At 32.8% G+C, this 24,036-nt stretch overlaps 10 protein-coding genes across 10 annotated transcripts; 5 read left to right on the top strand and 5 right to left on the bottom strand.

Moving 5' to 3' along the window:
• Positions 1-166: 166 nt before the first annotated feature.
• CMD1 (calmodulin) lies at positions 167-970 on the bottom strand (the record flags this gene model as incomplete). Its single annotated transcript, XM_011272900.1, has 4 exons — positions 167-286; positions 381-441; positions 513-736; positions 968-970. 4 exons carry the CDS (start codon positions 968-970, stop codon positions 167-169), a joined length of 408 nt encoding a protein of 135 aa, XP_011271202.1.
• A 295-nt stretch (positions 971-1,265) lies between these two features.
• On the top strand, positions 1,266-2,608 carry ALG1 (chitobiosyldiphosphodolichol beta-1,4 mannosyltransferase; the record flags this gene model as incomplete). Its single annotated transcript, XM_011272899.1, has 2 exons — positions 1,266-2,512; positions 2,593-2,608. The coding sequence occupies 2 exons, from the start codon at positions 1,266-1,268 to the stop codon at positions 2,606-2,608; spliced, it is 1,263 nt and encodes a 420-aa protein (XP_011271201.1).
• Positions 2,609-2,633: 25 nt separating this feature from the next.
• On the bottom strand, positions 2,634-3,881 carry BN7_6549 (Histone deacetylase 1; the record flags this gene model as incomplete). Its single annotated transcript, XM_011272898.1, has 1 exon — positions 2,634-3,881. The coding sequence occupies one exon, from the start codon at positions 3,879-3,881 to the stop codon at positions 2,634-2,636; it is 1,248 nt and encodes a 415-aa protein (XP_011271200.1).
• Positions 3,882-4,068: 187 nt separating this feature from the next.
• SPE3 (spermidine synthase) lies at positions 4,069-4,950 on the bottom strand (the record flags this gene model as incomplete). The annotated part of the gene is made up of 1 exon (XM_011272897.1): positions 4,069-4,950. One exon carries the CDS (start codon positions 4,948-4,950, stop codon positions 4,069-4,071), a length of 882 nt encoding a protein of 293 aa, XP_011271199.1.
• Positions 4,951-6,035: 1,085 nt separating this feature from the next.
• On the top strand, positions 6,036-6,617 carry BN7_6547 (uncharacterized protein; the record flags this gene model as incomplete). Its single annotated transcript, XM_011272896.1, has 1 exon — positions 6,036-6,617. The coding sequence occupies one exon, from the start codon at positions 6,036-6,038 to the stop codon at positions 6,615-6,617; it is 582 nt and encodes a 193-aa protein (XP_011271198.1).
• Positions 6,618-6,716: 99 nt separating this feature from the next.
• BN7_6546 (M20 family metallopeptidase) lies at positions 6,717-8,481 on the bottom strand (the record flags this gene model as incomplete). Its single annotated transcript, XM_011272895.1, has 2 exons — positions 6,717-8,101; positions 8,169-8,481. The coding sequence occupies 2 exons, from the start codon at positions 8,479-8,481 to the stop codon at positions 6,717-6,719; spliced, it is 1,698 nt and encodes a 565-aa protein (XP_011271197.1).
• A 406-nt stretch (positions 8,482-8,887) lies between these two features.
• On the bottom strand, positions 8,888-10,153 carry MRI1 (S-methyl-5-thioribose-1-phosphate isomerase MRI1; the record flags this gene model as incomplete). Its single annotated transcript, XM_011272894.1, has 1 exon — positions 8,888-10,153. The coding sequence occupies one exon, from the start codon at positions 10,151-10,153 to the stop codon at positions 8,888-8,890; it is 1,266 nt and encodes a 421-aa protein (XP_011271196.1).
• Positions 10,154-10,943: 790 nt separating this feature from the next.
• Positions 10,944-15,947, top strand: CHC1 (clathrin heavy chain; the record flags this gene model as incomplete). Its single annotated transcript, XM_011272893.1, has 1 exon — positions 10,944-15,947. The coding sequence occupies one exon, from the start codon at positions 10,944-10,946 to the stop codon at positions 15,945-15,947; it is 5,004 nt and encodes a 1,667-aa protein (XP_011271195.1).
• Positions 15,948-17,306: 1,359 nt separating this feature from the next.
• On the top strand, positions 17,307-20,717 carry BN7_6543 (uncharacterized protein; the record flags this gene model as incomplete). Its single annotated transcript, XM_011272892.1, has 1 exon — positions 17,307-20,717. The coding sequence occupies one exon, from the start codon at positions 17,307-17,309 to the stop codon at positions 20,715-20,717; it is 3,411 nt and encodes a 1,136-aa protein (XP_011271194.1).
• A 1,161-nt stretch (positions 20,718-21,878) lies between these two features.
• On the top strand, positions 21,879-23,276 carry BN7_6542 (pepsin-like aspartic protease; the record flags this gene model as incomplete). The annotated part of the gene is made up of 1 exon (XM_011272891.1): positions 21,879-23,276. One exon carries the CDS (start codon positions 21,879-21,881, stop codon positions 23,274-23,276), a length of 1,398 nt encoding a protein of 465 aa, XP_011271193.1.
• Positions 23,277-24,036: the final 760 nt, after the last annotated feature.

Here is a 24,036-nt window from a genome sequence, read left to right as displayed (position 1 = left end):
TAAAATAACTAGTAACTTGACAAACGTAGAAAGTATGAATTATTTAAATGACTTCATTGCATGGCTATAAAAAAAAACTTAGATAATAAAATCAATATTGAATTGTTTGTGGGTAGTAATAATGGCATATAAGGGTAATTTGGATTGAGGTTTAGGGGGAAACAATCTAACCTAAAATAGCAACGAATTGTTTGATGTTGATTTCACCTGAACCATCACTAACTTCTTCGATCATTTGGTCAACTTCTTCATCTGATAATTTTTCACCAATTGAAGTTAAAACATGCTTCAATTCAGCGGTTGAAATTAAACCATCACCATCCTATAAACGCGTTAGTAATTGAACATCAAAGCATGATTGGAATAACTGATCAACTTACTTTGTCGAAAACTTTGAAAGCCTCTATCAATTCTTGTTCGTAATCATTTGTTTTAAGTTGTCTAAATAAAAAAAAGAATGTTAATATGGATGAAACGGGTATAATGATGATAACAATAACAACAATACTTACCTGCTCATCAAGGCTAAAAATTCACTAAATTCAATTTGGTGATCACCATTGACATCTATTTCGTTCATCATGTCTGTGACTTCTGATTCTGAAGGACAGAAACCTAATGATCTCATGACTGTTGATAATTCACTACCTGAAATACGACCATCTTGATCTTTGTCGAAAAGAGCAAAAGCTTCTTTAAATTCTGAGATTTGTTGTTCTGTCAATTTTTCAGTGGCCTATTGGAGCATATGTTAGTATATAGACTCTCTTTTTTCATTGATATTTGGAGAATATAATCATCAATTGATGTTTGAGTTATCGCCATCCATGGAATGAGTACGTGTAACAGATCTAGAAACCAAATCAATCCTATATCTCAAAATTATCACCAACCCACCAAAATTTCACATGGATCCTCCTCAAATCAGCGCCAATTCACCAAAACCACTCCATAACACGCGACATACCATTTTGTTCTGTGATGATTCCTCTGTTTTGCTGTTGCTTTGAATCGTAAACAGGTCACCTTTTACAAAACCAAAGAAAAAATGTTTTCCAGGGCGCTGCCAGAATTTGCGGTACAGGACACATTTGTTGATTCAAAATTTAGAATAGACGTCAAAACCAAAACAGAGATTAACACTGCGCATTGCACAAGATTGAAGTACTTTGAGAGAAGGGACTTGGGGTTGGTAACTTCTGGTTAGATTTTGAAGTGCGTGTTATTCAGAGGTATCATTGATCAAATAACTTATATAAGGAATAATGGTTGATGTATCATTCATCGAATCTGTCCCTTTGGTGGGCCAGATCTATGTGAAAATATTGGATTTTATAAGGTATTTGGATTTTCCAACATGGGTCTGGATATTGATAGGGTTATACCTTTGTTTACCAGTCGTTACATATGTAATACTACCGCTGATATATGGAAACATTTCTTCAAAGAAAAGAATCATAATATTTGTTCTTGGTGATCTAGGTCATTCTCCAAGAATGTGTTATCACGCTAGAAGCTTTGCGGAAAAGGGTTATTCGGTTGATTTATGCGGATATCTTGAAGAATCACCACCTTTAGATTTGATTGATAATTATAATGTTGAGATACACGATGTGAAAGTGATACAGAATACTCAAAACTTACCATTTGTGATATTTGGTGTATTAAAAGTAATTGGTCAAATATTAAACATTTCAAAATTATTATGGAAATTAAGAGGCGCTAATTACATTTTGGTTCAAAATCCTCCTTCAATTCCAACATTATTGATTGCAACTCTATATAAGTATATCACAAAGACGAAGTTAATCATTGATTGGCATAATTTAGGTTATAGTATACTTGAGATTAAATTAGGACCAAAACATCCATTTGTTTCAGCCGCTAAAATTTATGAAAAATTATTTGCAACTTTTTCTGATATAAATTTAACAGTTACAGAAGCTATGAAATCATTTTTAGTGAAACAGTGTGGTGTTTCCAAAAAGAAAATAGTGGTATTACATGATAAAGCAGCATCACAATTCAAACCATTAACGTTGGGTGAAAAGGAAAAAATTATACATTCACATCCTGAAATATTCAAATCTTTTGATTTACGAAATGACAAGATTATTGTTAGCTCAACATCGTTTACACCAGATGAAGATTTCAATATTCTCATCAATGCATTACAAGAATATGATACACAATCAATTTTACCAAATCTAAAAGTCATAATTACAGGTAAAGGACCAATGAAAGAACAATTTTTACAAAGTGTTAAAGATTCAAATTTCCAAAAAGTTAATATAGTCAATTCTTGGTTATCAGCTGAAGATTATCCAAAAGTTATAGCAACAGCAGATATAGGTATTTCATTACATACATCATCAAGTGGGATTGATTTACCAATGAAAGTGGTTGACATGTTTGGATGTGGATTACCTGTCATTGCTCTTGATTTCCCGGCATTACCTGAACTAGTTACTAATGAAGTTAATGGATTAACTGTTAATACTTCTACACAAATGTTTGAAGGTTTAAAGAATTTATTCACTAATGATAAACTATATGCTGAAGTTAAAAAAGGTGCCGTTTTGAAAAGTAAAGAAAGATGGGAATCTAATTGGTTAAGTAAATTTGGTAATTTATTACCATGATTCAATTCTCTTGTTTATAATATTAGCCAATTCATTAATATAATCTTTTGAATTATCATCAATCATATTTTTATGTAAAATATTCCAAAATTCAAAATTCTCATCTTCATAAGCATCAGATAATTCATGTTCAGGTATTAAATCAAAATTATGATTTAAATCCAATGCAATATTTGTTAAATATGTCCAACATCTTGCAACTTGTAAATGTTCATATCCACCACCTCCTAATAATAATGTTGGTTTATTAAATTTTAAAATCTTGGAAACTTGTTCGCCAAACCCCTTTATTGATAAATTCCATTCTTGATGTTCATCAGAACTAAGACCATCAACACCACATTGTACCACAATACAATCAGGATTAAATTTATCCAATGTCGGTTTTAGAATTCGATCGATAATTTCATCCATAGATTCATCATTTAAACCATGCCTTATTGGAACATTAACAGTATAACCATAACCTTTCCCCTTTCCTAGATCTTCTAATGAGCCAGTTCCAGGGTAAAATCCAATATCTTTCCTATGAATCGAAAAAGTTAAAACTTTATCAGAAAATTTAAAAGCACTTTCAACTCCATCACCATGATGTAAATCCAAGTCAATATACATAATTTTTTCATATGTTTTCCTCAATTCTATGATAGCTAATACTATATCATTTATATAACAAAATCCTGAAGCTTTTGCCTTTTTAGCATGATGACGACCTCCATTCCAATTTATAGCTATTAATTGAGTTTCTGGGTCTATTGTTGAAGATTCAGTTATTAGATACCTTGCGGCTGATATACTTGATCCGGCTGTTGTGGTTATGTATTTGGACATCAATCGAAATATAGGACAGTCGTATAGAAGTCCATAGTTGAACAATGTATCATTTGAATCTGATTCTTGTTCTGAGTCGTCATCATCCTTATCCTCATCCTCATCACCTTGATCATCTTTGAGATTGAATTTCTTTAATGCTTCTCTTTGTTTGGTTGTGATTTCTTCATCAATTATTTTTCTCTTCCTTAAGACATAATCAACATATCTAGAATCATGAAATTTTAATAATTCATCTCTTTTAGCAGGTTTAACAGTTATTGAATCACATAATTTATTGAAATCATACGCGTTAATCATGGCATTAACAAGACTTGATCTACCTTTATTAGCTGGGAGTAAATCACAAATTGTAGCTTCATATTCACCTCCTGCTATTCCAACTTTCCTTTTTCTTACTTTTGTCATTATTTAAGTGACCTTTGAGGGATAATGGTGGTTGAAAATGAAGCTTTAATCTATCATTTACGTATTTGAAAAGTTTATAGATCCAAAACTGGTAGTAACCACAACGTCCACTACAAAACTCATAACATGTATAACATTTTAATATATTCAAATCAATTGACTAAATATATATCCCAAAATCACAATCTTATTTCAAAGCTTTGGCAGCCCAAGTCGGTAGGACGAAAGAAGCTGAATGGATTTCTTTGTTATAGTATCTATATAATTTATCTTCATCTTCTTTAGAGACTGAACGTAATGGTTGTTTAACATTAGCATTAGCATCTTTAGAACAAACCATGAATCCAATTTGACCAGATGGATAAGTTGGGATTGTGGTGTAAGCGTATTCAGCAACTGGGAAAACTTCTTTACAAGCTTTTTTCAAATCAGTAATGATTTTCAAATGTAACCAAATATTTTCAGCTTGAGTAGTAATAACACCTTTTTCAGTTAAAGCTTCATTTAATAATTGGAAATATGGTTTTTGGAAAAGAGATTCAGCAGGACCTTCTGGATCTGAAGAGTCAGTAATGATAACATCAAATGTGTTTTTATAATCATTTAAAAATTTAAAACCATCACCAATGTGAGTTTTAACTTTTGGATGTTTATAAGAAGCAGACATTTCTGGTAAATATTCCTTTGAGACTCTAATAACAGCTTCATCAATATCACATAAAACAGCTTCTTCAACAGATTCATGTTTAACAACTTCTCTTAAAACACCACCATCACCACCACCAATGACTAAGACTTTCTTTGGATTTGGATGAGAATTCAATGCTAAATGAGTAATCATTTCTTGATAAGAGAATTCATCTCTTTCAGTAGCTTGAATAACATTATCCAAGACTAAAACATTACCATAATCAGTTGATTTGAAAACAAGAACATCTTGATATAATGATTTTTCAACATGTAAGATTTTTTCAACTCTTAATGACATGGCTTGACCTGGCCACATGGTATCAGAGATTTCTCTGAACCATCCATCTTTGATAGTTGGGTGAGTTAATTCAGCAGACATTTTAGTGTAATAATGTTTCGTTATTCCTAATTTAAGAATGTGTTTGAAGAAGTTTCTCAACAATATAAATTTGATTTTTTTATCAGTGCATCATCAACATTTTTCAAACCCTTTTTGAACTTATCTACAGTTTTGCGCAGATGATTTAATTGGCTGGCGTGGAAAGAGAACTGGTATTTCTTGGAAGGTAGGCAGGCATTTTAGGCAAAGAGTTCCAACTTCCCTTCCTGGCTCACTGTTTTTCTACACTGGGTATTTAACTTCTAGGCAGAACAGTAGAACATTGTGGAAGAATAGGCACAAACTTCAAATTACTCCAAAGTGACTCCTGAATCCTGATCAGTGACTCTGACTAGTGAATAGGAGTTTCCTTGTACTGGTACTTTTCGCGCACATTGTCCTTCTTTCAATCTTCATTGGAACATCTTCTTTCTTCCTCTTTCTTCGACTTGTACTTGAACTTTCAACTCTACTTTCGTGGGTTGACTCGTTCAAACTTGACTGATCCCAGTAAATTTAATTGAAAAAACAAGAGTAAGCTGACAAAATAAAATCTTCAGACTTCGACGTTTTCATTTTTGTAGACAATTATTCAAATTTCGAATCAACGGAAAATTAATTACCTATTTGGGGCTTTTTTTATATATATGTTACGTAATCCGGATTCATTTTCCCACTGAGGTATCGGAAGATGAAATCGTTAAAAAAATACCCGACGACATTCAGACTGTGAAGAAGCTAAAGTTACTTTTAAATATTATTTTATTTGAGCCTGAAGGCTGAATTCTGAGTAAGCATTTGTCAGCTTGGATCAGTATGCTAAAGGATCAAGGACCAAGAAGCTATACTAGGTGGCAGGTTTCTTGTAATTTGTAAGTAGTATAAGTGCGTACCGTACGTATACTGCAGCTTTGTTTTGCATTTGTCATTTTACTAATGGTAAACAAAAATTTACTAACCGCACCACAGTTTTAAATGGCACATAATCACATAATATATAAAGACATGGGTGTTCCTGCTTATTTTATTCTTTTGTCAATTGTATAGTTACATATCAATATCATTCACATTATAATCAGTTCACAATGTCAGCTTCAGCTTTCCTTAAAACAATCACAGCTCGTCGTACTCATTACGCTTTAAAAAACACTTTACCAGAAGGTGTTACCATTGACAATGTTCAATCAATTGTTCAAGATATCGTCAAATACACTCCAACTTCTTTCAACTCACAATCAATCAGAGCCATTATCATTACTGGTGAATTACACAAAAAAGTTTGGGATCAAGTTGTAAATGCCATTGAAGGTGATTCTGGTAAGAAAAGACCAACTTCAATTCGTGATGAAGCTTATGGTTCAGTTATTTTTGCAATTGATTCAGATGTTACTAAAAAATTTCAAGAACAATTTGCATTCATCGCTTCATTATTCCCAGATTTTGATCTCACTTCCAATGGTGCTGCTCAAATTAATTCCTGGGCCGCTTTACAAGAAATTGGTTTAGGTGGTCATTTACAACATTATAACGCTGCAGTTAAAGCTGCTTTAGGTGATAAAATTCCAGAAAGTTGGAATGTTGAAGCTCAATTAGTCTTTGGTACTCCAGTTTCTCAACCATATGAAAAAACATTCATTGAAAATGAAGTTAAAGTTTTAGATCAATAGATATAGTTCAACATATAGAGACATATAGATTTTGTAATTTTTAGGGAATACAGGTGTTCATCAATAATATCATTTATTCATTGTAATTGTTTATACTATCTAACTATCATATTCATTAACATTCAAGATATAATCATATAAGAATGCAATGATCTGTAAATGAGTATCAAATTCACTATGTTCATTGATAGCATGAGCATTGGAAGGACCACTATTACTAGCCGCTCCGGCAAATCTATAAACATGATCAGTTAATGGCCAATATCTTGAAGCATCAGTATAACCACCAACTAAATATGGTGCAATTTCAACAGTTTGATTTTGATCTTTGAAAATAACATCATCAAATGAATGTTTAATAGAACTTGATAAAATATCCCATGTCTTATCATTTGTTTTAGAAATTGGTGAAGGATCTAAAGCTTGAACCCATCTAACATCAAAACTACCTGCTTCTGTTTTATCTAAAATTGTAGTTTCACCTTCTTCTAGAGTAACTCCTAAACCATGTTTTTCAGCAATAATCTTAACGTTCTTAATAACATTATCAATAACTTCTTGTGCTGTTCTCTCTAAGGAAATTCTATGATTGATACCTAATGTTAGAACTTCAGGAATTGCATTAATTTTAACACCTGCTTGAACAATATCAATTGATTGAGATGTACGAACCAAATATTTCTTGGATTTATTATGAATTAATTTTGTCAAAACACGTTCACGAGCTTTTGAATCATATTTAGCACGAATGTAATCATTTTTAGTATCATCATCTAAATCTCCTGAAATTTCAGCTGAAGTTCTTAAAAAGTCCAGTATTGGATTATCAGCAGTCAATACAGATGGATATGGATCATTTTCAATTAACCCTGTTAAATCACCAATTATACCAATAGATGTATGATCTGGAGGAATTGAAGAATGACCACCAGGTGTGAACAATTGAATATAAATATCTAAATAACCCTTTTCTGCAATACCAGGTGAAGCAATCCATGAATTTTCACCAACTTTTGAAACTCCTCCACCTTCATCTAAAAGTGCATAAAATGATTTATGACCATATCTATTTTCAAGAAATTTTTGTAATGATTTTGCACCATCATATCTTCCAATAGCTTCTTCATCGTATCCACCTGCAAAGATTAAAGTTCTTTTAGGTTGAATACCATCTTTTAATAATTCTTCAAAAGTTTCAAAAATACCACTAAATAAATTCTTTGTATCTGCAGAACCTCTACCCCATACAAATTTCCCATCAAAATGTGCAGAATATGGTGGATAATTCCATTTATCTAAAGTTTCATGATCAACAGGGACAACATCTTGATGAGCTGTGAATAAAATTGGTTCTAATTCAGGTTTTGAACCTTGGAAAGTAACAATCAATCCTAATTTATTAATTTTTTCCACTTTAAGATGTTTATGAATTAATGGATATGTCTTTTCTAAAAATTCATGTAATTTTAAAAAAGGTTCCCATCCTTCTAAATTATCTAGCTTCTGGTCTATTAGCAAAATCATAAACTTCACTTGGTATTTGAACTAAACCTTGATATTTCTTCAATGATGCATTTCTAAAATCTGGATCTGTATAGATGAAATGAGACTTTTCAGAATTTGTCGATGGTCTTAATGCTTTAACATTTGAATAAGGGTTTGGTGGAATATCATTATTGTTATTACTAGATAGTGATTTGAAAATTGAAGAATGGTGGGTATAAATTGTATATCCTAATAAAATGATAACACTTAAAGCAGTAAAAGTATGCTTAATCTTTTGAAAATTAGATCTTCTCCTTTTGATTGAAACATTATCAACATTAATTGGACCTGTTTCAGGGTCCTTGATTATATCTGACATTGTTTTACTTGATATATCTCAATTGACTAATATGCTAAACAATATGGCTCTTGGGTATGCGGGTCCTTGTGAGTTTTTATATCAAATTTCTTTATCTAAAGTGTGTATTTGATAACGATCTCTTGTAAATCAACTGTGGTGGAGATTTGTAATATAGATCAGAGAGAAGCTATTACAGTAAGCCAAATCAAGTAAAAGTATCTACAACAGAAAACATCCCAGCCCAAACTCAGCATAAGTTGCTTCGAAGATAATCTTATGTTGCTTATGTCTTATGACTTCTGTGTTTACTCCGTTAGCTTATACTTTCGCTTCAGTTACCAAAATGGGACTGTTACATCCGAAGCTCTTAAACTTCGAGTATATCCAAAAATCTATTACGAATCTATACAATTATTCAAGAACTCTAAACAAATAATGCTTCTAAATCAAATTCACCATCTTTCTTGGTGATAACACCATCTTCAGTAACAATCCCATCAATTAAATCATGAGGTGTAACATCAAATGAAGGATTCCAAACTTCAATACCTGGAGCTGCAACACCAACTTTCCCACTAATTGCATGACCTTTTGAATCTTTGACAACTTCATTTGTTTGAATATCAATAACACCACCACTTACATTTTGTAATTCATTTGAAGGTCTTTGTTCCACAATGATTTGATCACCATGTGGAGTTTTCAAATCAATTGTTGTTTTAGGAGCTGCCACTAAAAATTTTATACCAAATTGTTTACAAATTAAAGCTAATTGATAAGTACCAATTTTATTTGCAGTATCACCATTTTTAACGATTCTATCAGCACCAACAACACATGCTTTAATTGGTGGTGAATCTGGGTTTTTTGCTAAACTTGAGATTAAATAGGTAACCATAGAATCTGTAATTAAAGTTGATGGAATTTGTTCATAGACTAATTCATATGCTGTTAATCTTGCACCTTGATTATATGGTCTAGTTTCTAATGTATATACTTTTGAAAAATGTGCACCTGAAGGTTTAGATTTTTTTGTAGCTGGTTCTTGATTTGATTCTTCATTTGAAGTTGTGAATGATTTAGCATGATTCCAAAGTGATCTAACAACACCAAGTGCAGTACCATATCCACTTGTAGCTAATGAACCAGTGTTACAAATTGTCAAGACACTGAACTTCCCATTAAATCCTTCGTTTTCCAAATGTTTAATGATCCAATCTTTACCATGATCACCTAATTTAACATTATTTGTATAATCATCATCAATTAAATCACATCCATATTTGAAGATTTCTGGATATAGTTCATCAATTGATTTAGCTTTTGTGGACTTGATCAATTCAATAACTTCATTAACTGCGTTTGATAAATTAACAGCAGTTGGTCTACTTGTAACCAAATATTCTAATCTTTGGATCAATTGATTTTGGAAATTTGCAAAATCACCTAAATCATAAAAAGATTGATCTTTGAATTTCCCATCAACATAGTGATCTAGCTCAACTAATATGGATAATATACCAACAATTGCAATAGCTGGAGCACCACGGACTTGCATCTTCTTGATCACGTTGTGAGCATCTGCTATAGTGTTGATTGGAATATATTCAGTGGCATATGGAAGAAGAAGTTGATCCAAGATGTTTAATGATCTAGCATTTCTATCAAATCTAATAGCTTCTAGTGACATCTTTGGAATATGATATTTGTATGACTTTTTGATACGTTGTTTATAGGAATTTAGATCATTGACTGATCTTTAATTTTAGTCCAAAACGTTTTGAATTTTCGGAGAAGCTGTGGATCGGGAAACAGATCATGGTAATTATTCGAAGGTAAAGATCAGGAACAACGGTCTGACAGTTGAATGATGATCTTTCTACTATTTCTCAATGTCAATTAACATCAATAATTTATCTATACTCTTCAAATCCCCGTCTTTATTGCTCAAGTAGTCGTCAAATGGTATTCACCGGTAATTTCGCTCCATTAATTACCATCACGATTCACCACCAAAAGTGATAAATACGCTTCCACGCGCACCCACCGAGAAACTTTCAGATCAAAGTACATAATAATATTTCTGTGTAGCTATACATTCTAATAATACTAATATCAACTCTATTTCACCATGATTGAACTAAAAATCATCCACTATAATCTATTAGTACGGTGCTGGTCCTACCGTTCCACCGCAGGAACAAGTGTCACCCGTCTGTTTTCCCAAAACTAAACTTGGCCAGATTCCCGCGAAATTCCAAATCTGCCAAAGTTCCAAAGCGCTGGCAAATTAGGGGGAAACAGCAAAAAAACACGACAACGAATCAACCAAATCAACAATTGAAACATAACAGAGATCTAAAACATCACACTACTTAAAAGAACTAAAATCATTCATCCTTCAATTCAATTACTTCCATATCCATCTCATCTTTTGTGTTTTTGCTGAACTTGTTTTTATTTAAGAAGAAAATACAATCATGAGTGATATTCCAATTGAATTCACAGAGTTGACTGATTTGACCTCTCTAGGTATAAATCAACAATCTTTAGAATTTAGATCAACAACTTTAGAAAGTGATCATTATGTCGTCGTTAGAGAACAAGTCAACGGTGCAAACACCGTTGCCATTGTTGATTTGCAAAATAACAATCAAATCACTAGAAAAAATATGACTGCTGATAACGCCATTTTGCACCCTTCACAATTTATTATTTCATTAAGAGCTAATGGTACAACTTTACAAATCTTCAATTTACAAACCAAAGAAAAACTAAAATCTTGCAGTACTGATGAACCTGTCATCTTCTGGAAATGGTTAAATGATGAACAATTGGGTTTGGTTACTGCCAGCTCGATCTATACTTGGAACGTTTTCGATGGTCAACCTTCAGTTGGTCCAGTCAAATTAACTTCAAGACATGTCAATTTGAATAACGCTCAAATCATTAACTTTGTTTCAAATCCAAACTTTGATTGGTTTGCTGTTGTTGGTATTACTCAAGAAAACGGACGTATCGCTGGTAAAATTCAATTATTTTCAAAACAAAGAAATGTTTCACAAGCTATAGAAGGTCATGTTGCCAGTTTCAGTCAATTGACTTTAGAAAATGCCTCTGCACCAACTCAAGTCTTTGTTTGTGGTAATAGAACTGCTAATGGTGGTCAATTACATATCATTGAAATTGATCATGATAGTAATAATCCTCCATTCCAAAAAAAATCTGTTGATATCTTTTTCCCACCAGATGCTCAAAATGATTTCCCAATTAGTTTACAAGTCTCCAAGAAATATGGTGTCATTTATTTGTTAACAAAATACGGGTTTATTCATTTATATGATTTAGAAAGTGGTCAAAACTTATTTGTTAACAGAATTACAGCACACTTAGTTTTCATTGCTTCAAGTTATCATGATAACAATGGTATCTTAGCCATCAACAAACAAGGTCAAGTCTTAGCTGTTGAAATTGCACAAGATAAATTGATTCCATACATTTTGAACAAATTAGCTAATGTTCCATTAGCTTTATCATTAGCTTCAAGAGGTGGTTTACCAGGTGCTGAAAACTTATTCTTACAACAATTTGATCAATTATTAAATCAAGGTGATTATTCAAATGCTGCTAAAGTTGCTGCTTCTTCTGCTCAATTAAGAACTCCTCAAACCATTAATAAATTGAAGAACGTTCAAGCTCCTCCAGGTAGTATTTCTCCAATTTTACAATATTTTTCAACTTTATTAGATAAAGGCCAACTAAATGAATTTGAAACTATTGAATTAGCAAGACCAGTTTTACAACAAGATCGTAAACAATTGTTTGAAAAATGGTTAAAAGAGGATAAATTAACTTCATCTGAAGAATTAGGTGATATTGTTAAACCATTTGATCTAACGTTAGCTTTGGCTATTTACTTGAGAGCTAAAACTCATCCAAAAGTTATTGCTGCGTTAGCTGAATCTGGTCAATTTGATAAAATCTTACCATATAGTGAAAAAGTTGGTTATCAACCAAATTTCATTGTTTTAATTTCAAACTTGTTAAGATCTAATCCTGATAAAGCTTCAGAATTTGCCATTAGTTTATTAAATTCTCCTTCAACTAGTGAACAAATTGAAGTTGAAAAAATTGCTGATATTTTCTTTAGTCAAAATTTCATTCAACAAGGTACTTCTTTCTTATTAGATGCTTTAAAAGATGATTCTCCAAACCAAGGACATTTACAAACAAGATTATTGGAAATCAATTTGTTACATGCTCCACAAGTTGCTGACGCCATTTTAGGTAATGATATGTTCCATCATTATGATAGACCAACTATTGCTCAATTGGCTGAAAAAGCTGGTTTATATCAAAGAGCTTTAGAAAACTATTCTGATATTAAAGATATTAAGAGAGTCGTTGTTAATACTGGTTCTATCCCAGCCGATTGGTTAATTTCTTATTTCGGTAAATTGAATGTTGATCAATCAACTGTTGTTTTAAGAGAATTATTAGATAAAAACATTGCTCAAAACTTACAAATTGTTATTCAAGTTGCAACTAAATTTTCTGATTTGATTGGTTCAGCTACTTTGATCAAATTATTTGAAGAATTCCGCTCTTATGAAGGTTTATACTATTATTTGGCTTCTATTGTCAATTTAACTGATGATAAAGATGTTGTTTTCAAATATATTCAAGCTGCTGCTAAATTAGGCCAAGTTAAAGAAATTGAACGTATTGTCAAAGATAACAATGTTTATGATTCTGAAAAAGTTAAAAACTATTTGAAAGATGCTAACTTACAAGATCAATTACCATTGATTATTGTCTGTGACCGTTTCAACTATGTTCATGATTTGATTTTATACTTGTACAAACATCAATTCTTCAAATTCATTGAAGTTTATGTTCAACAAGTTAACCCATCAAAAACTCCACAAGTTGTTGCTGCTCTTTTAGATGTTGACTGTGATGAAAAAGTCATTCAAAACTTGATTCAAAGTGTCTTGGGTCAAGTTCCAGTCGGTGAATTGACTGCTGAAGTTGAAAAGAGAAACCGTTTGAAATTATTATTACCATTCTTAGAAGCTACTTTGAATTCAGGCTCTCAAGATCAAGCTGTTTACAACACTTTAGCTAAAATTTACATTGATTCAAACAATGCTCCAGAAAAATTCTTGAAAGAAAATGATTCCTATGATACATTAGAAGTTGGTCGTTACTGTGAAAAAAGAGATCCTTACTTAGCTTATATCGCTTATGAAAGAGGTTCAAATGATGAAGAATTGATCAGAATCACCAATGAAAACTCAATGTACAAATACCAAGCTAGATATTTATTGAAGAGATCTGATTTAGGTTTATGGAATTCTGTATTGGGTGAAGATAACATCCACAGAAGACAATTGATTGATCAAGTTGTTGGTACTGCTGTTCCAGAATTAAATGACCCAGAACCAGTTTCATTAACTGTTAAAGCATTTATGGATAATGGTTTAACATTAGAATTGATTGAATTATTAGAAAAAATCATCTTGGAACCATCTCCATTCAATGATAACCCATCATTACAAGGTTTATTATTATTGACTGCTATTAAAGTTGAACCAACTAAAGTTAGCTCTTACATTGAAAAATTAGATCAATTTGATCCTGTTGAAATTGGTTCATTAGCTACTGAAGCTGGTTTACATGAAGAAGCTTTTGAAATTTACGATAAGAACAAATTATATCCACAAGCTTTGAAAGTTTTGGCTGAAGATGTTTTATCATTAGATAGAGGTGAAGCCTATGCTGAAAAGATTGATAATCCTGAATTATGGAGTCAATTAGGTACTTCTCAATTAGATGGTTTACGTATTCCAGAAGCTATTGAATCTTATATTAAAGCTGGTGACGCTTCAAACTATGAATCTGTTATTGATATTGCTGATTCAGCTGGTAAATTTGAAGAATTAATTAAATTCTTATTAATGGCTAGAGAACATTACAAAGAACCAAAAATTGATGGTGAAATTATTGTCGCTTATGCTGAATTAGAAAAATTAAATGAAATTGAAAAATTCTTGAATGGTTCAAACGTTGCTGACTTGAATGAAGTTGGTGATAAATTATATGAACGTAAAGATTACAAAGCTGCTAAATTATTATATTCCTCAGTTTCAAACTATTCTAAATTGGCAAGTACTTTAGTCTTTTTGGATGATTATCAAGCTGCTGTTGAATGTGCAAGAAAAGCTAGTAACACTAAAGTCTGGAAACAAGTTAACGATGCTTGTCTTGAACATAAAGAATTCCGTTTGGCTCAAATCTGTGGTTTGAACTTGATTGTTCATGCTGAAGAATTGAGTGAATTAGTTGAAAAATATGAAAGTGAAGGTTATTTCGATCAATTAATTTCATTATTTGAAGCTGGTTTAGGTTTAGAAAGAGCTCATATGGGTATGTTCACTGAATTAGCTATCTTATATACCAAATATAACCAAGCTAAAACTTTGGAACATTTGAAATTATTCTGGTCAAGAATTAATATTCCTAAAGTTATCAGAGCTACTGAAACAGCTCACTTATGGCCTGAATTAATTTTCTTATATGCTCATTATGATGAATGGGATAATGCTGCTTTAACTATGATTGAAAAAGCTGCTTCAAGTTTCGATCATTCTTCATTCAAAGAAATCATTGTTAAAGTTGCCAACTTGGAAATTTACTACAAAGCTATCAACTTCTATGTTAATGAACACCCATCATTGATAACTGATTTGTTAACTGTCTTAACTCCAAGAATCGATATTCCAAGAGTTGTTAGATTATTCCAAAAATCTGATAACTTGCCATTAATCAAACCATTCTTGGTCAGTGTTTTAGATAAGAACAACTCTGTTGTTAATGCTGCTTATCATGATCTATTGATTGAAGAAGAAGATTACAAGACTCTTGGTACTGTTGTTGATACACATGATAAATTTGATTCAATTGATCTTGCTGCTAGATTAGAAAAACATGATTTGATTTTCTTTAGACAAATTGCTGCTCGTTTATACCGTAAAAATAAGAAATGGAACAAGGCTTTATCTATCTTGAAAACAGATCAATTATGGAACACTGCTATTGAAACTGCTACCATCTCACAATCAACTGATGTTGCTGAAGATTTATTGACTTATTTCGTTGAAACGGGTAACAATGAAGCTTTCATTGCTTTATTATACAGTTCATATGATTTAATCCGTTATGACAAGGTTATTGAATTAGCTTGGTTACATGATTTGAATGAATACATTAAACCATATCATATTGCTGTTGAAAGAGATAGATCTAACCATATCACTAAATTAATCAATGATTTAAAAGTCAGAGAAGAATCCAAAAACGAAGATGAAGAACCAGTTTTAGGAAACCAAAGATTAATGATCACTAATGGTTCTCCAGCTCAATCTTTTAACACGGGTTTAGGTTATCAAGCTACAGGTCAAGGCTTTGGTAATGCTTTTTGATTGAACTATCGTTAGAAATCCCATAAAAAAAAAGAGATTTATATTGTTAAATTAGTAGACCTTTTCATTTATATATTATTGTGTTTTGAATAAAAAAATTGTATTGAAGTCAGTTGTAGCTGGTAACATGTAGTTATAACTTATAAACTTGGTGAGTGATTATTTTAATTATGATGGACCCTGGGTAGTGTCCGCACATTTGCCAGCGTATATAGCCTATAACCTATAACGCTATCATTTATACCGCTACATTACAATTGGCTGGGAGTCTGGATTGAGAAATGGACAAGCTAGTGAAGTAACAACTTACAAGTCCAACTTTGTATTTCTCAATCAAGATAAAGCATTTTTCTTATGAAAAAACATTGTGAGTCCTCTATTTTGCTGCTTGAACTTACTTGTGTACGCATTTTTTGGCTCTTTCATATTTCTCAAGTTAAAGCCTACAGGCTACGACATTCTGAAATCTGGTGTTCTGGTGGGCTTAAAAGATCCCGATTACTGAATCTTGAATCTTGAAGCTCTTCGTGGTTTGGAAAGTTGAAATCCACGGTCAATTTTTATGGAAGCTTTTCCATCTCGATTCGGTGGATCTCAATCTCTTTTTGGATGTACCTGCATAGTTTCGCATCCAATAAGTCTAGACTTCCACAAGTCTTATAAAGGTAGTACCGCAAAGTACAATATAGATCTATTCTCAACTAAAAGATATCAATCACTCTTTAATCATCCTTTTTCAAAGCTGTTCTTGAAGCAAGCTAATTGATCTATTATAAAGGCCTTTATGGTTACTGGGGAACTGATCAATGTTTTGTTTGTTTTGATTTTGTTGGATCTTTGGAATGTTTGTTTTTGTATGGTATACGCAGTCGAGAAAACGCGGATCTCTGTTGGAATTGCACGTATAATGTTAGGGTCTGTCGAGTTCTACATTCCGCAACGAAATCCTTAGGAAACCCTTCCAATAATAGTGGAGCAAAGCTCTCAAAAAAGAGATGGAAACGACATAAATAGAAGATTTTGAACACGCTTTCGGATGGGCTTAGGATGTTGTACCGCTTCGTGCTTCATATAAAAAGTTTGGATCATCCACATTTACCATAAACAACCTTCAACCCCAAACTCTTCAAGAACTTCTAATAGCACTTCAAACCACACACACAAAACAATAGTCTAACTCAATACATTCGCTTTACAAAAGTTAGAACTATATTCACCAACTACTAATTCATTCACTTTATATTATACATTCCATTACGTTGGTTTCATTATTGTTTATATTAATTTTTTATAACAATCAAATTTTAATACCCAAATTTTGTGCTAGGTTTTTTTAAGAAGTCATATAAATACAGAAATATGTTGAGCTATTCTACATTATTCAGCATCGCTTGCTTATTGCCTCAAGCTTTTGCTCTTCTTAGAGTCCCAGTTGGTCCTCAAGGTGACCTTTTCCCAGGCTTAACCAAAAAAGATACCGTTGATGTTGATACCAGTGTTCAAACTTACATCATTCCAGGTACAAAATTTTATTTTGGTAGTGAACATGAAGCAGCTTTCGTTTCATTTGACACAGGTTCTTATACTAGTTATGTCCAAGATAGCTCAATCTCCAAAAATGGGTTTGATGGTAATAAATCAACAACTTTAGCTAGATTAGGTAAAGAGTACCAAGTTAACTATGCTGATGGTACTGGATTCAAAGGTGAATGGGTTGCAGATGACGTTGCATTTGATTCACAATTCTCTCAACACACAAATTTAACTTTTGGTTTAGTCACTGATGCCTCAGATTCATCTAATATTTTTGGTTTGGGTTACTACCCAGATTCTCCAGATCCAACATTCATTGGTACTTTATTCGCTCAAGAAGTTATTTCAAAAAGAGTTTTTTCAGTCTATCAAGATGAAATTTCAAAAGGTGAATTCACTTTCGGTGGTGTTGATACTGCTAAATTCGATGGTGATCTAGTCGCTGTTCCAGTTATTGATGACCAAGCTTGGAATGTTAAATTATTTGATGTCTTTTATGGCTGTGAAAGTTTAACAAATGGTAACACATACCCAATCTTGATTGATTCAGGTTCCAGTACTGGTCTTTATTTCCCAGAAGATGTCTTCTACAAATTAATCAATGAATTAGAAGCTCAATACGAATCAAACCAAAAGGCTTATGTTTTTGAATGTGGTAAATCCAAATCTATTACTCTTGATTTCGGTGGTGTTCAAATTGAAATTCCATCTTCATCTTTTGTCCAACAAGTCCCAAACTCTGATTATTGTGCTGCCAACTGGAGAATCAGTTCTGAAGGTTCTTTCCAATTAGGTTGGACTTTCTTTGATAACTTCTATTTTGTTTTTGATGTTGATAACAAGGAAGTTTTAATTGGTAAACCAAACAAGAAAGTCACTGACTCAAACATTGTTGAAGTTACTGATTCAGTTCCAAGCTCAACTAAAGCCGCTAGTTATTCACAAACTGAAACTTCCACTGGTAACTCAATTGATTATACCTCTGCTTCAACTGTCAGTTTATTTGCTTCTTCTGCTTCTTTAGGTTCATATTACACTGGTTCAACTGGGTTCACCACTTGTACCGCTTCAAGCTCAAGTGCCTCCTCATCTGCTTTCTCATCAAGCTCTGCTATTTCATCATCTGTTTCATCATCTGTTTCAAGTGCTGTTTCCAGCTCAAGCGCCATCTCAAGCTCAAGTGCCATCTCAAGCTCAAGTGATGCTTCAAGTGTCAGCTCTGCTGCTGCAGGCCAATCCAGTTCTGTCTCATCTGTTGAATCATCATCGTCATTATCATCATCAATTGAATCAAGCTCAAGCTCAATCTCTTCTGTTGAATCAAGCTCTGAATCATCATCTGCTTCTTCAGTTGTTCAATCATCAAGCTCAATTGCCTCTGATGCTGGTGCATCAAGTGGTTCAGTTTCATCATCTGCTGAATCCTCATCATTCTATTCACCATCATCATTCTCAACAATCACACCATCCTCTTCATCAAGCTCTCAAGTAGTTGCTTCATCAAGTTCAAACTCTATCTCCTCATCATTCGGTGGTTATTTCAACAATTCAGGTCCATCAACTGCTCTATCATCTGAATCATCATCAACTCCATTAACTTCTGAATCATCATCATCATCCGCTTTACCAAGCTCTACTGCTAGTCCATCTATCAATGGTTCATTTGTTGATGGTGCACCAGTTTGGGATATCCAAATTCCAAGTGAACTTGGTCCATGGGCTCAAATTTCTATCTCCTCAGAAGATAATGAAGAAATCACTTTCAAGGATATTATTTCTACTATTGATGGTTCAAGAGTTGCTCCAGCAGTTTATCAGAAGAACCAAGATTCATTCAACTACAACTATGATGATACCATTGAAGAAGGTCAAGTTTTCGTCGCACGTATTTTTGCTAATGCAATCACTGCTGCTTCAGCTACTATTGATGTTACCGTTGCAATCACTGATAACACTGGTGCTAGATTTGTCAAGAGAGCCACTCAAACATTTGATTTGAGTAATACCATTAATGCTCCAGCATCAACTGTCGTTTCTGCTGTTCCATCTGATGCTTCAAGTGCTCCAGGCTCATTTTCTTCTGCAGCTCCTGCTTCAACTACTGATGACTCTCAAATCTCATCCTCAGGTGCTCCAACTAGTACTGCAGCTCCTGCTTCATCAATCGCTTCATCTTCTGCTTCATCCAATGGTACATCAACAGATGCTCCAGTCTCTAATGCACTAACTTCAAAAGCTTCAGCTTCTGCCGGTATACCATCTACATCCACTGCTATTGTTGAAGAAGACAAGACTACTATTGCAACTGTTACTTCATGTTCTGATAATGCTTGTGTTGAACACACAACAACTGCTGCTGTCACTACTGTCACTAAGAGAATTGGTAACATTGTCAATATTTACACCACTTACTGTCCATTAAGTGCTGAAAGCTCAGAATTAGGCGCATCAACAACTACACAAGCTGTTACTACTACTGCACCATCACTACAAATTCAAACACAAGCAACAACAGATGCTGCTCAACCTCCAGCTCAAGAATCAAACACAGGTTCTGAAACTGTCGAAGGTACATCTACTGAAGTTGTTCAAGTTACCTCTACTTTACCAAATGGTGATGTTACCACTGTTGCTTCAACTCCAGCTGCTTCAACCCCAGTTACTTCATCTCCATCTGTCCCATCACCAAACAATGCTGAAGAAACATCAACACAAATTGTTCAAGTTACTTCCACTTTACCAAACGGTGATGTTACAACTATTGCTTCAACTCCTGCTGCTACTAACACTGGTGCTTCTGAAGCTACTTCTGAAACTCCAGCTGAAACTACACCAGTTACTCAACCTGAACAATCATCAAATGAATCAGAAGGTACTTCAACCCAATTTGTTCAAGTTACATCAACACTTCCAAATGGTGAAACCACAGTTGTTCAATCTCCAGCTTCTACACCAGCTGAGCAAACTACAAATCAAGCTCCAGTTAGTTCCAAGGTTATCCCAACTTCAACTGGTGATGACACAACATATTATGTTACCCAATTAATCACTGAAACTACAAAACCATCATCAGCACCAGCTATTTTCACCCAACCATCATACAATGGTACAAATGGAACTCAAGGTAATTCACCAAGTGCTCCATCTCCAGCATCAGTTTCTGCTTATGAAGGTGCTGGTAATAGATTAGCAGTTGGTTTGTTAGGTGCTATTCCAATTGTTATGATGTTTTTCTGAATTCATCACCTTTTCATGTTTTTGATTTCTACTTTTAATGCTTTTTATGATTGATGTTTCTATAGAAAAGCTGTTATATTTGACTTTTTTATGATATCCATTTTTGTATATTATCCTCTTTTATGGGATCTTTGGACTTTCTTTATTCTGGATGTAGAACATTTAACTTTAGTTGACACAGTTCTACTGAAATCCCGAAGGCTTAAACTTGAATTTTTTCTTTTTAATTACGTACCAGTTTAAGTAATTAGCAACATATGTAAGGTCCTGTTTTATAAAACTTTAATTGATAACATGGTTTTTCTTTTGAATGGATCAAAAAGGTACGGGTATATACTTCCAAAGCTTGTTAGTGGTGAGTCGTGACATTTATAAGTTGGGAACGCTTTTATATTAAATAGACATCTGACATCTGTTTGAGCTTTGTACTGTTTATCAAGGAATAGGGAGCTTTTTTTAAGCTTCGATCTAAAGTTTTTAGTACTTATATTAAGTTCAAGTAGGCTTGACTAATTATGCAATCTATTAAAGTCTTCTTTAGGAGAAGTAATTGATCATATCTGCAATCGATTAAGGAGCCCAATGAATCATGGCTAATCGTAATAGTATACTTCAAGTCGAGAATCAGATCTTTTAGCCTAATATTTTATCATCATCAAGATTACGCGTTAATACTGTTCAGCTAAAGGTTCACTCGCGTTTTGTAAGTGAGATTTGTTCTAATACAGTAGTGTTCTAACAATAAAAGTTTTCAGTCGAGATACTTTAGTGAGTAACGAAGGCTGTGAATGAATAGATTTTTGTATGGCAAGATGATGAAATCTTAATTCTGGACTTTCGTGATGTGTCTCCAGTCGCAGGCATATGCAAGTTTGGTGGCAGAAATTCGTGTAATATGATAACGTTCGAGGAAGAAAATCTTTTAATTATATTAACCAAAAGGGAAGGTTCTATGATCCCGAGAGCTAGATAGCTATATAACTGGTGTCAAGTATGGGTTTCCTGGGGCTTTGATGGAGCTTTTCAAGCATAAAGATGCGTTGAAGTTATACAGTGAATTTTGCTGAAAGTATAAGAGTTACTGAAGTCCCCTAGAATTACTTCAAAGTCTTAATTGAGAACCATATAATTCATTATACTAGTCATCAAGCCATCATCTAAATGCTCATATACTTATCAATCATCATATTAGGACTGTTACAAATCCATATTTCTATCGCTTCTTTGACATTTCAGCTCAAACCAAATAATGAAGGACATTTGCTGAGAAGAGATAATAACATAGACCTTGAATTCTTATCACAATCAAGATCAGCTCCTATAATAGATCTTTATTTTGGTAGTCAAGGTGAAAAGATCCCAGTTATGCTAGATACTGGCTCATATACAAGCTTTGTTCAATCCAAGCAGGTATCAGAAAAACGAGGATATGACTATACAAACTCATCTAGCTATGAAAATAATAATAAAGATTTCAGTGTTCAGTATGCAGATTCCACAAGTTATAAAGGTAACTGGAGTAAAGATGCTGTTTCATTTGACAAGAATGGTGATAAAATCAATTTGAATTTTGGATTAGTTACATATGCTACTACAAATGGTGTTAGCTCAGATACAAATGTTTTCGGATTGGGATATAATTATGGTGAACCAACACTTTTTGATCAATTAAAAGAAAAAGGTTTGATATCGAGAAAGACATTTTCCATATATTCTAGTGCAAATGATCATTCATTGGGGGAAATATATTTTGGAGCTATTGATTCTGCTAAATACACTGGAGATCTGGTATCAGTTCCAATTAAACCATTTGGAAATGGTCGTTTATGGTGGTCATATCTTACAGATCTTGAAGCTGGTTGTGAGTCTACAACTAATGGAAACACTTACTTCATGAACTTTGATTGTGGCTATACTACTGGGCTAACTGTTCCTGAAGATGTTCACAAAAAGTTACTGAATAATTTGGGGGCTTTCTATGAGGAACAATCAAAGAATTATGTTTTCGATTGTGAAAATGCTAGTCCTATTCAAGCTGAAGTTGCTGGTCATAAAATAGAGATACCTTCCGCTGGCTTTACCAAGAAAATAAGGAACACAGATCAATGTGTTTTGAAGCATATTATACCAGGTCCTGATAAAGATACGATCACCATGGGTTGGATATTTTTCCCATATATTTATGGAGTATTTGACGCACATAATGATGAAATTTTGTTTGGAAAGCCGATTACAGATACAAAAGAGTCAAATATTCAAGAGCTTGGTGATTCAATTCCAAACGTTCAAAAGGCATCTAAATACTCATCAGTTTCCAACGCTGTTATAACAAATCAAATAGCTTATACATCAATACCTACTAGCTCTGTACAGCTAGATATAGAATCAACAGGTGTTACTTCAGCATCAACTTGCAGCACAGGTAATCGCAAAAGAGACTTGTCTCTTGAGGATAAAATCAAAAAGGGTATTTTTGTTCCTGACTCTAGTGCAAGCTCTGTATTCAAAAGCTTTAGCATGATTCTTCTTTTCAGTTCTATACTCGTCACTTGCATTTAGTTCTTTTCATTGTTTTACTTCTATAATTCACATTTTAAGATTAAACTATATATATATATATTATAAAACAGGGAAATGGGTCATATACAATTATATCTTGTAGACTTTTGTATGTGGATTTTTCGAAGATCAATAGCTTTGATCTCACCGTATATTTTTACTACTAGTAATATATGTCATATTCCAAATGCCCATGTTTCTGGGATATTATTCTTTCAATATATTTAGTATTTGAATATTATCATATATGTGATACATATACTATATGATGTTTAAAGTGCTACTTTTAAAGTTATTAATATTTTGTGTACTTATAATTATACACTAATTTTATATTACGTAATCAGATTTTATAATTTAGTAAATTTGAGTTTATATCTCAAACTCTACTATATACATAAGGAAAAATGAGTTGAAACAAATTATTTCAGGCTAAAATCTACGTAAATGTTGCTTTTTGTCTTATTTGTCAAGTTTAAAAAATTTTGTATAAATAAATTAAATATTTTAAAGTAAAAATAAAATTATTGAGGTCAGCAATATTTTAAGAAAAAACATTTTTTGAATTTTTTTGCCGAAATATTACAGTCAAACAGTATCATCATAATATTTGGTGAATATTAACTCAGAAATTAATATAAAAATATATTAGTACGAACTGAATTTAGTTAAATAGTACTCTTTAATATAAGAATTATCACGTGATAATCAGCTGATCTTGTTGTCAGAACTTGAATTGTTTTCCGCTTTTTTTTTCCAA

The sequence above is a fragment of the Wickerhamomyces ciferrii genome, contig 00288 (assembly GCF_000313485.1).
Source record: "Wickerhamomyces ciferrii WGS project CAIF00000000 data, strain NRRL Y-1031 F-60-10, contig 00288, whole genome shotgun sequence".
Taxonomy (NCBI): domain Eukaryota; kingdom Fungi; phylum Ascomycota; class Saccharomycetes; order Phaffomycetales; family Wickerhamomycetaceae; genus Hansenula; species Hansenula ciferrii.
Note: the sequence above shows the minus strand (reverse complement) of the source record. Positions and strands in the feature narration are given on the sequence as shown.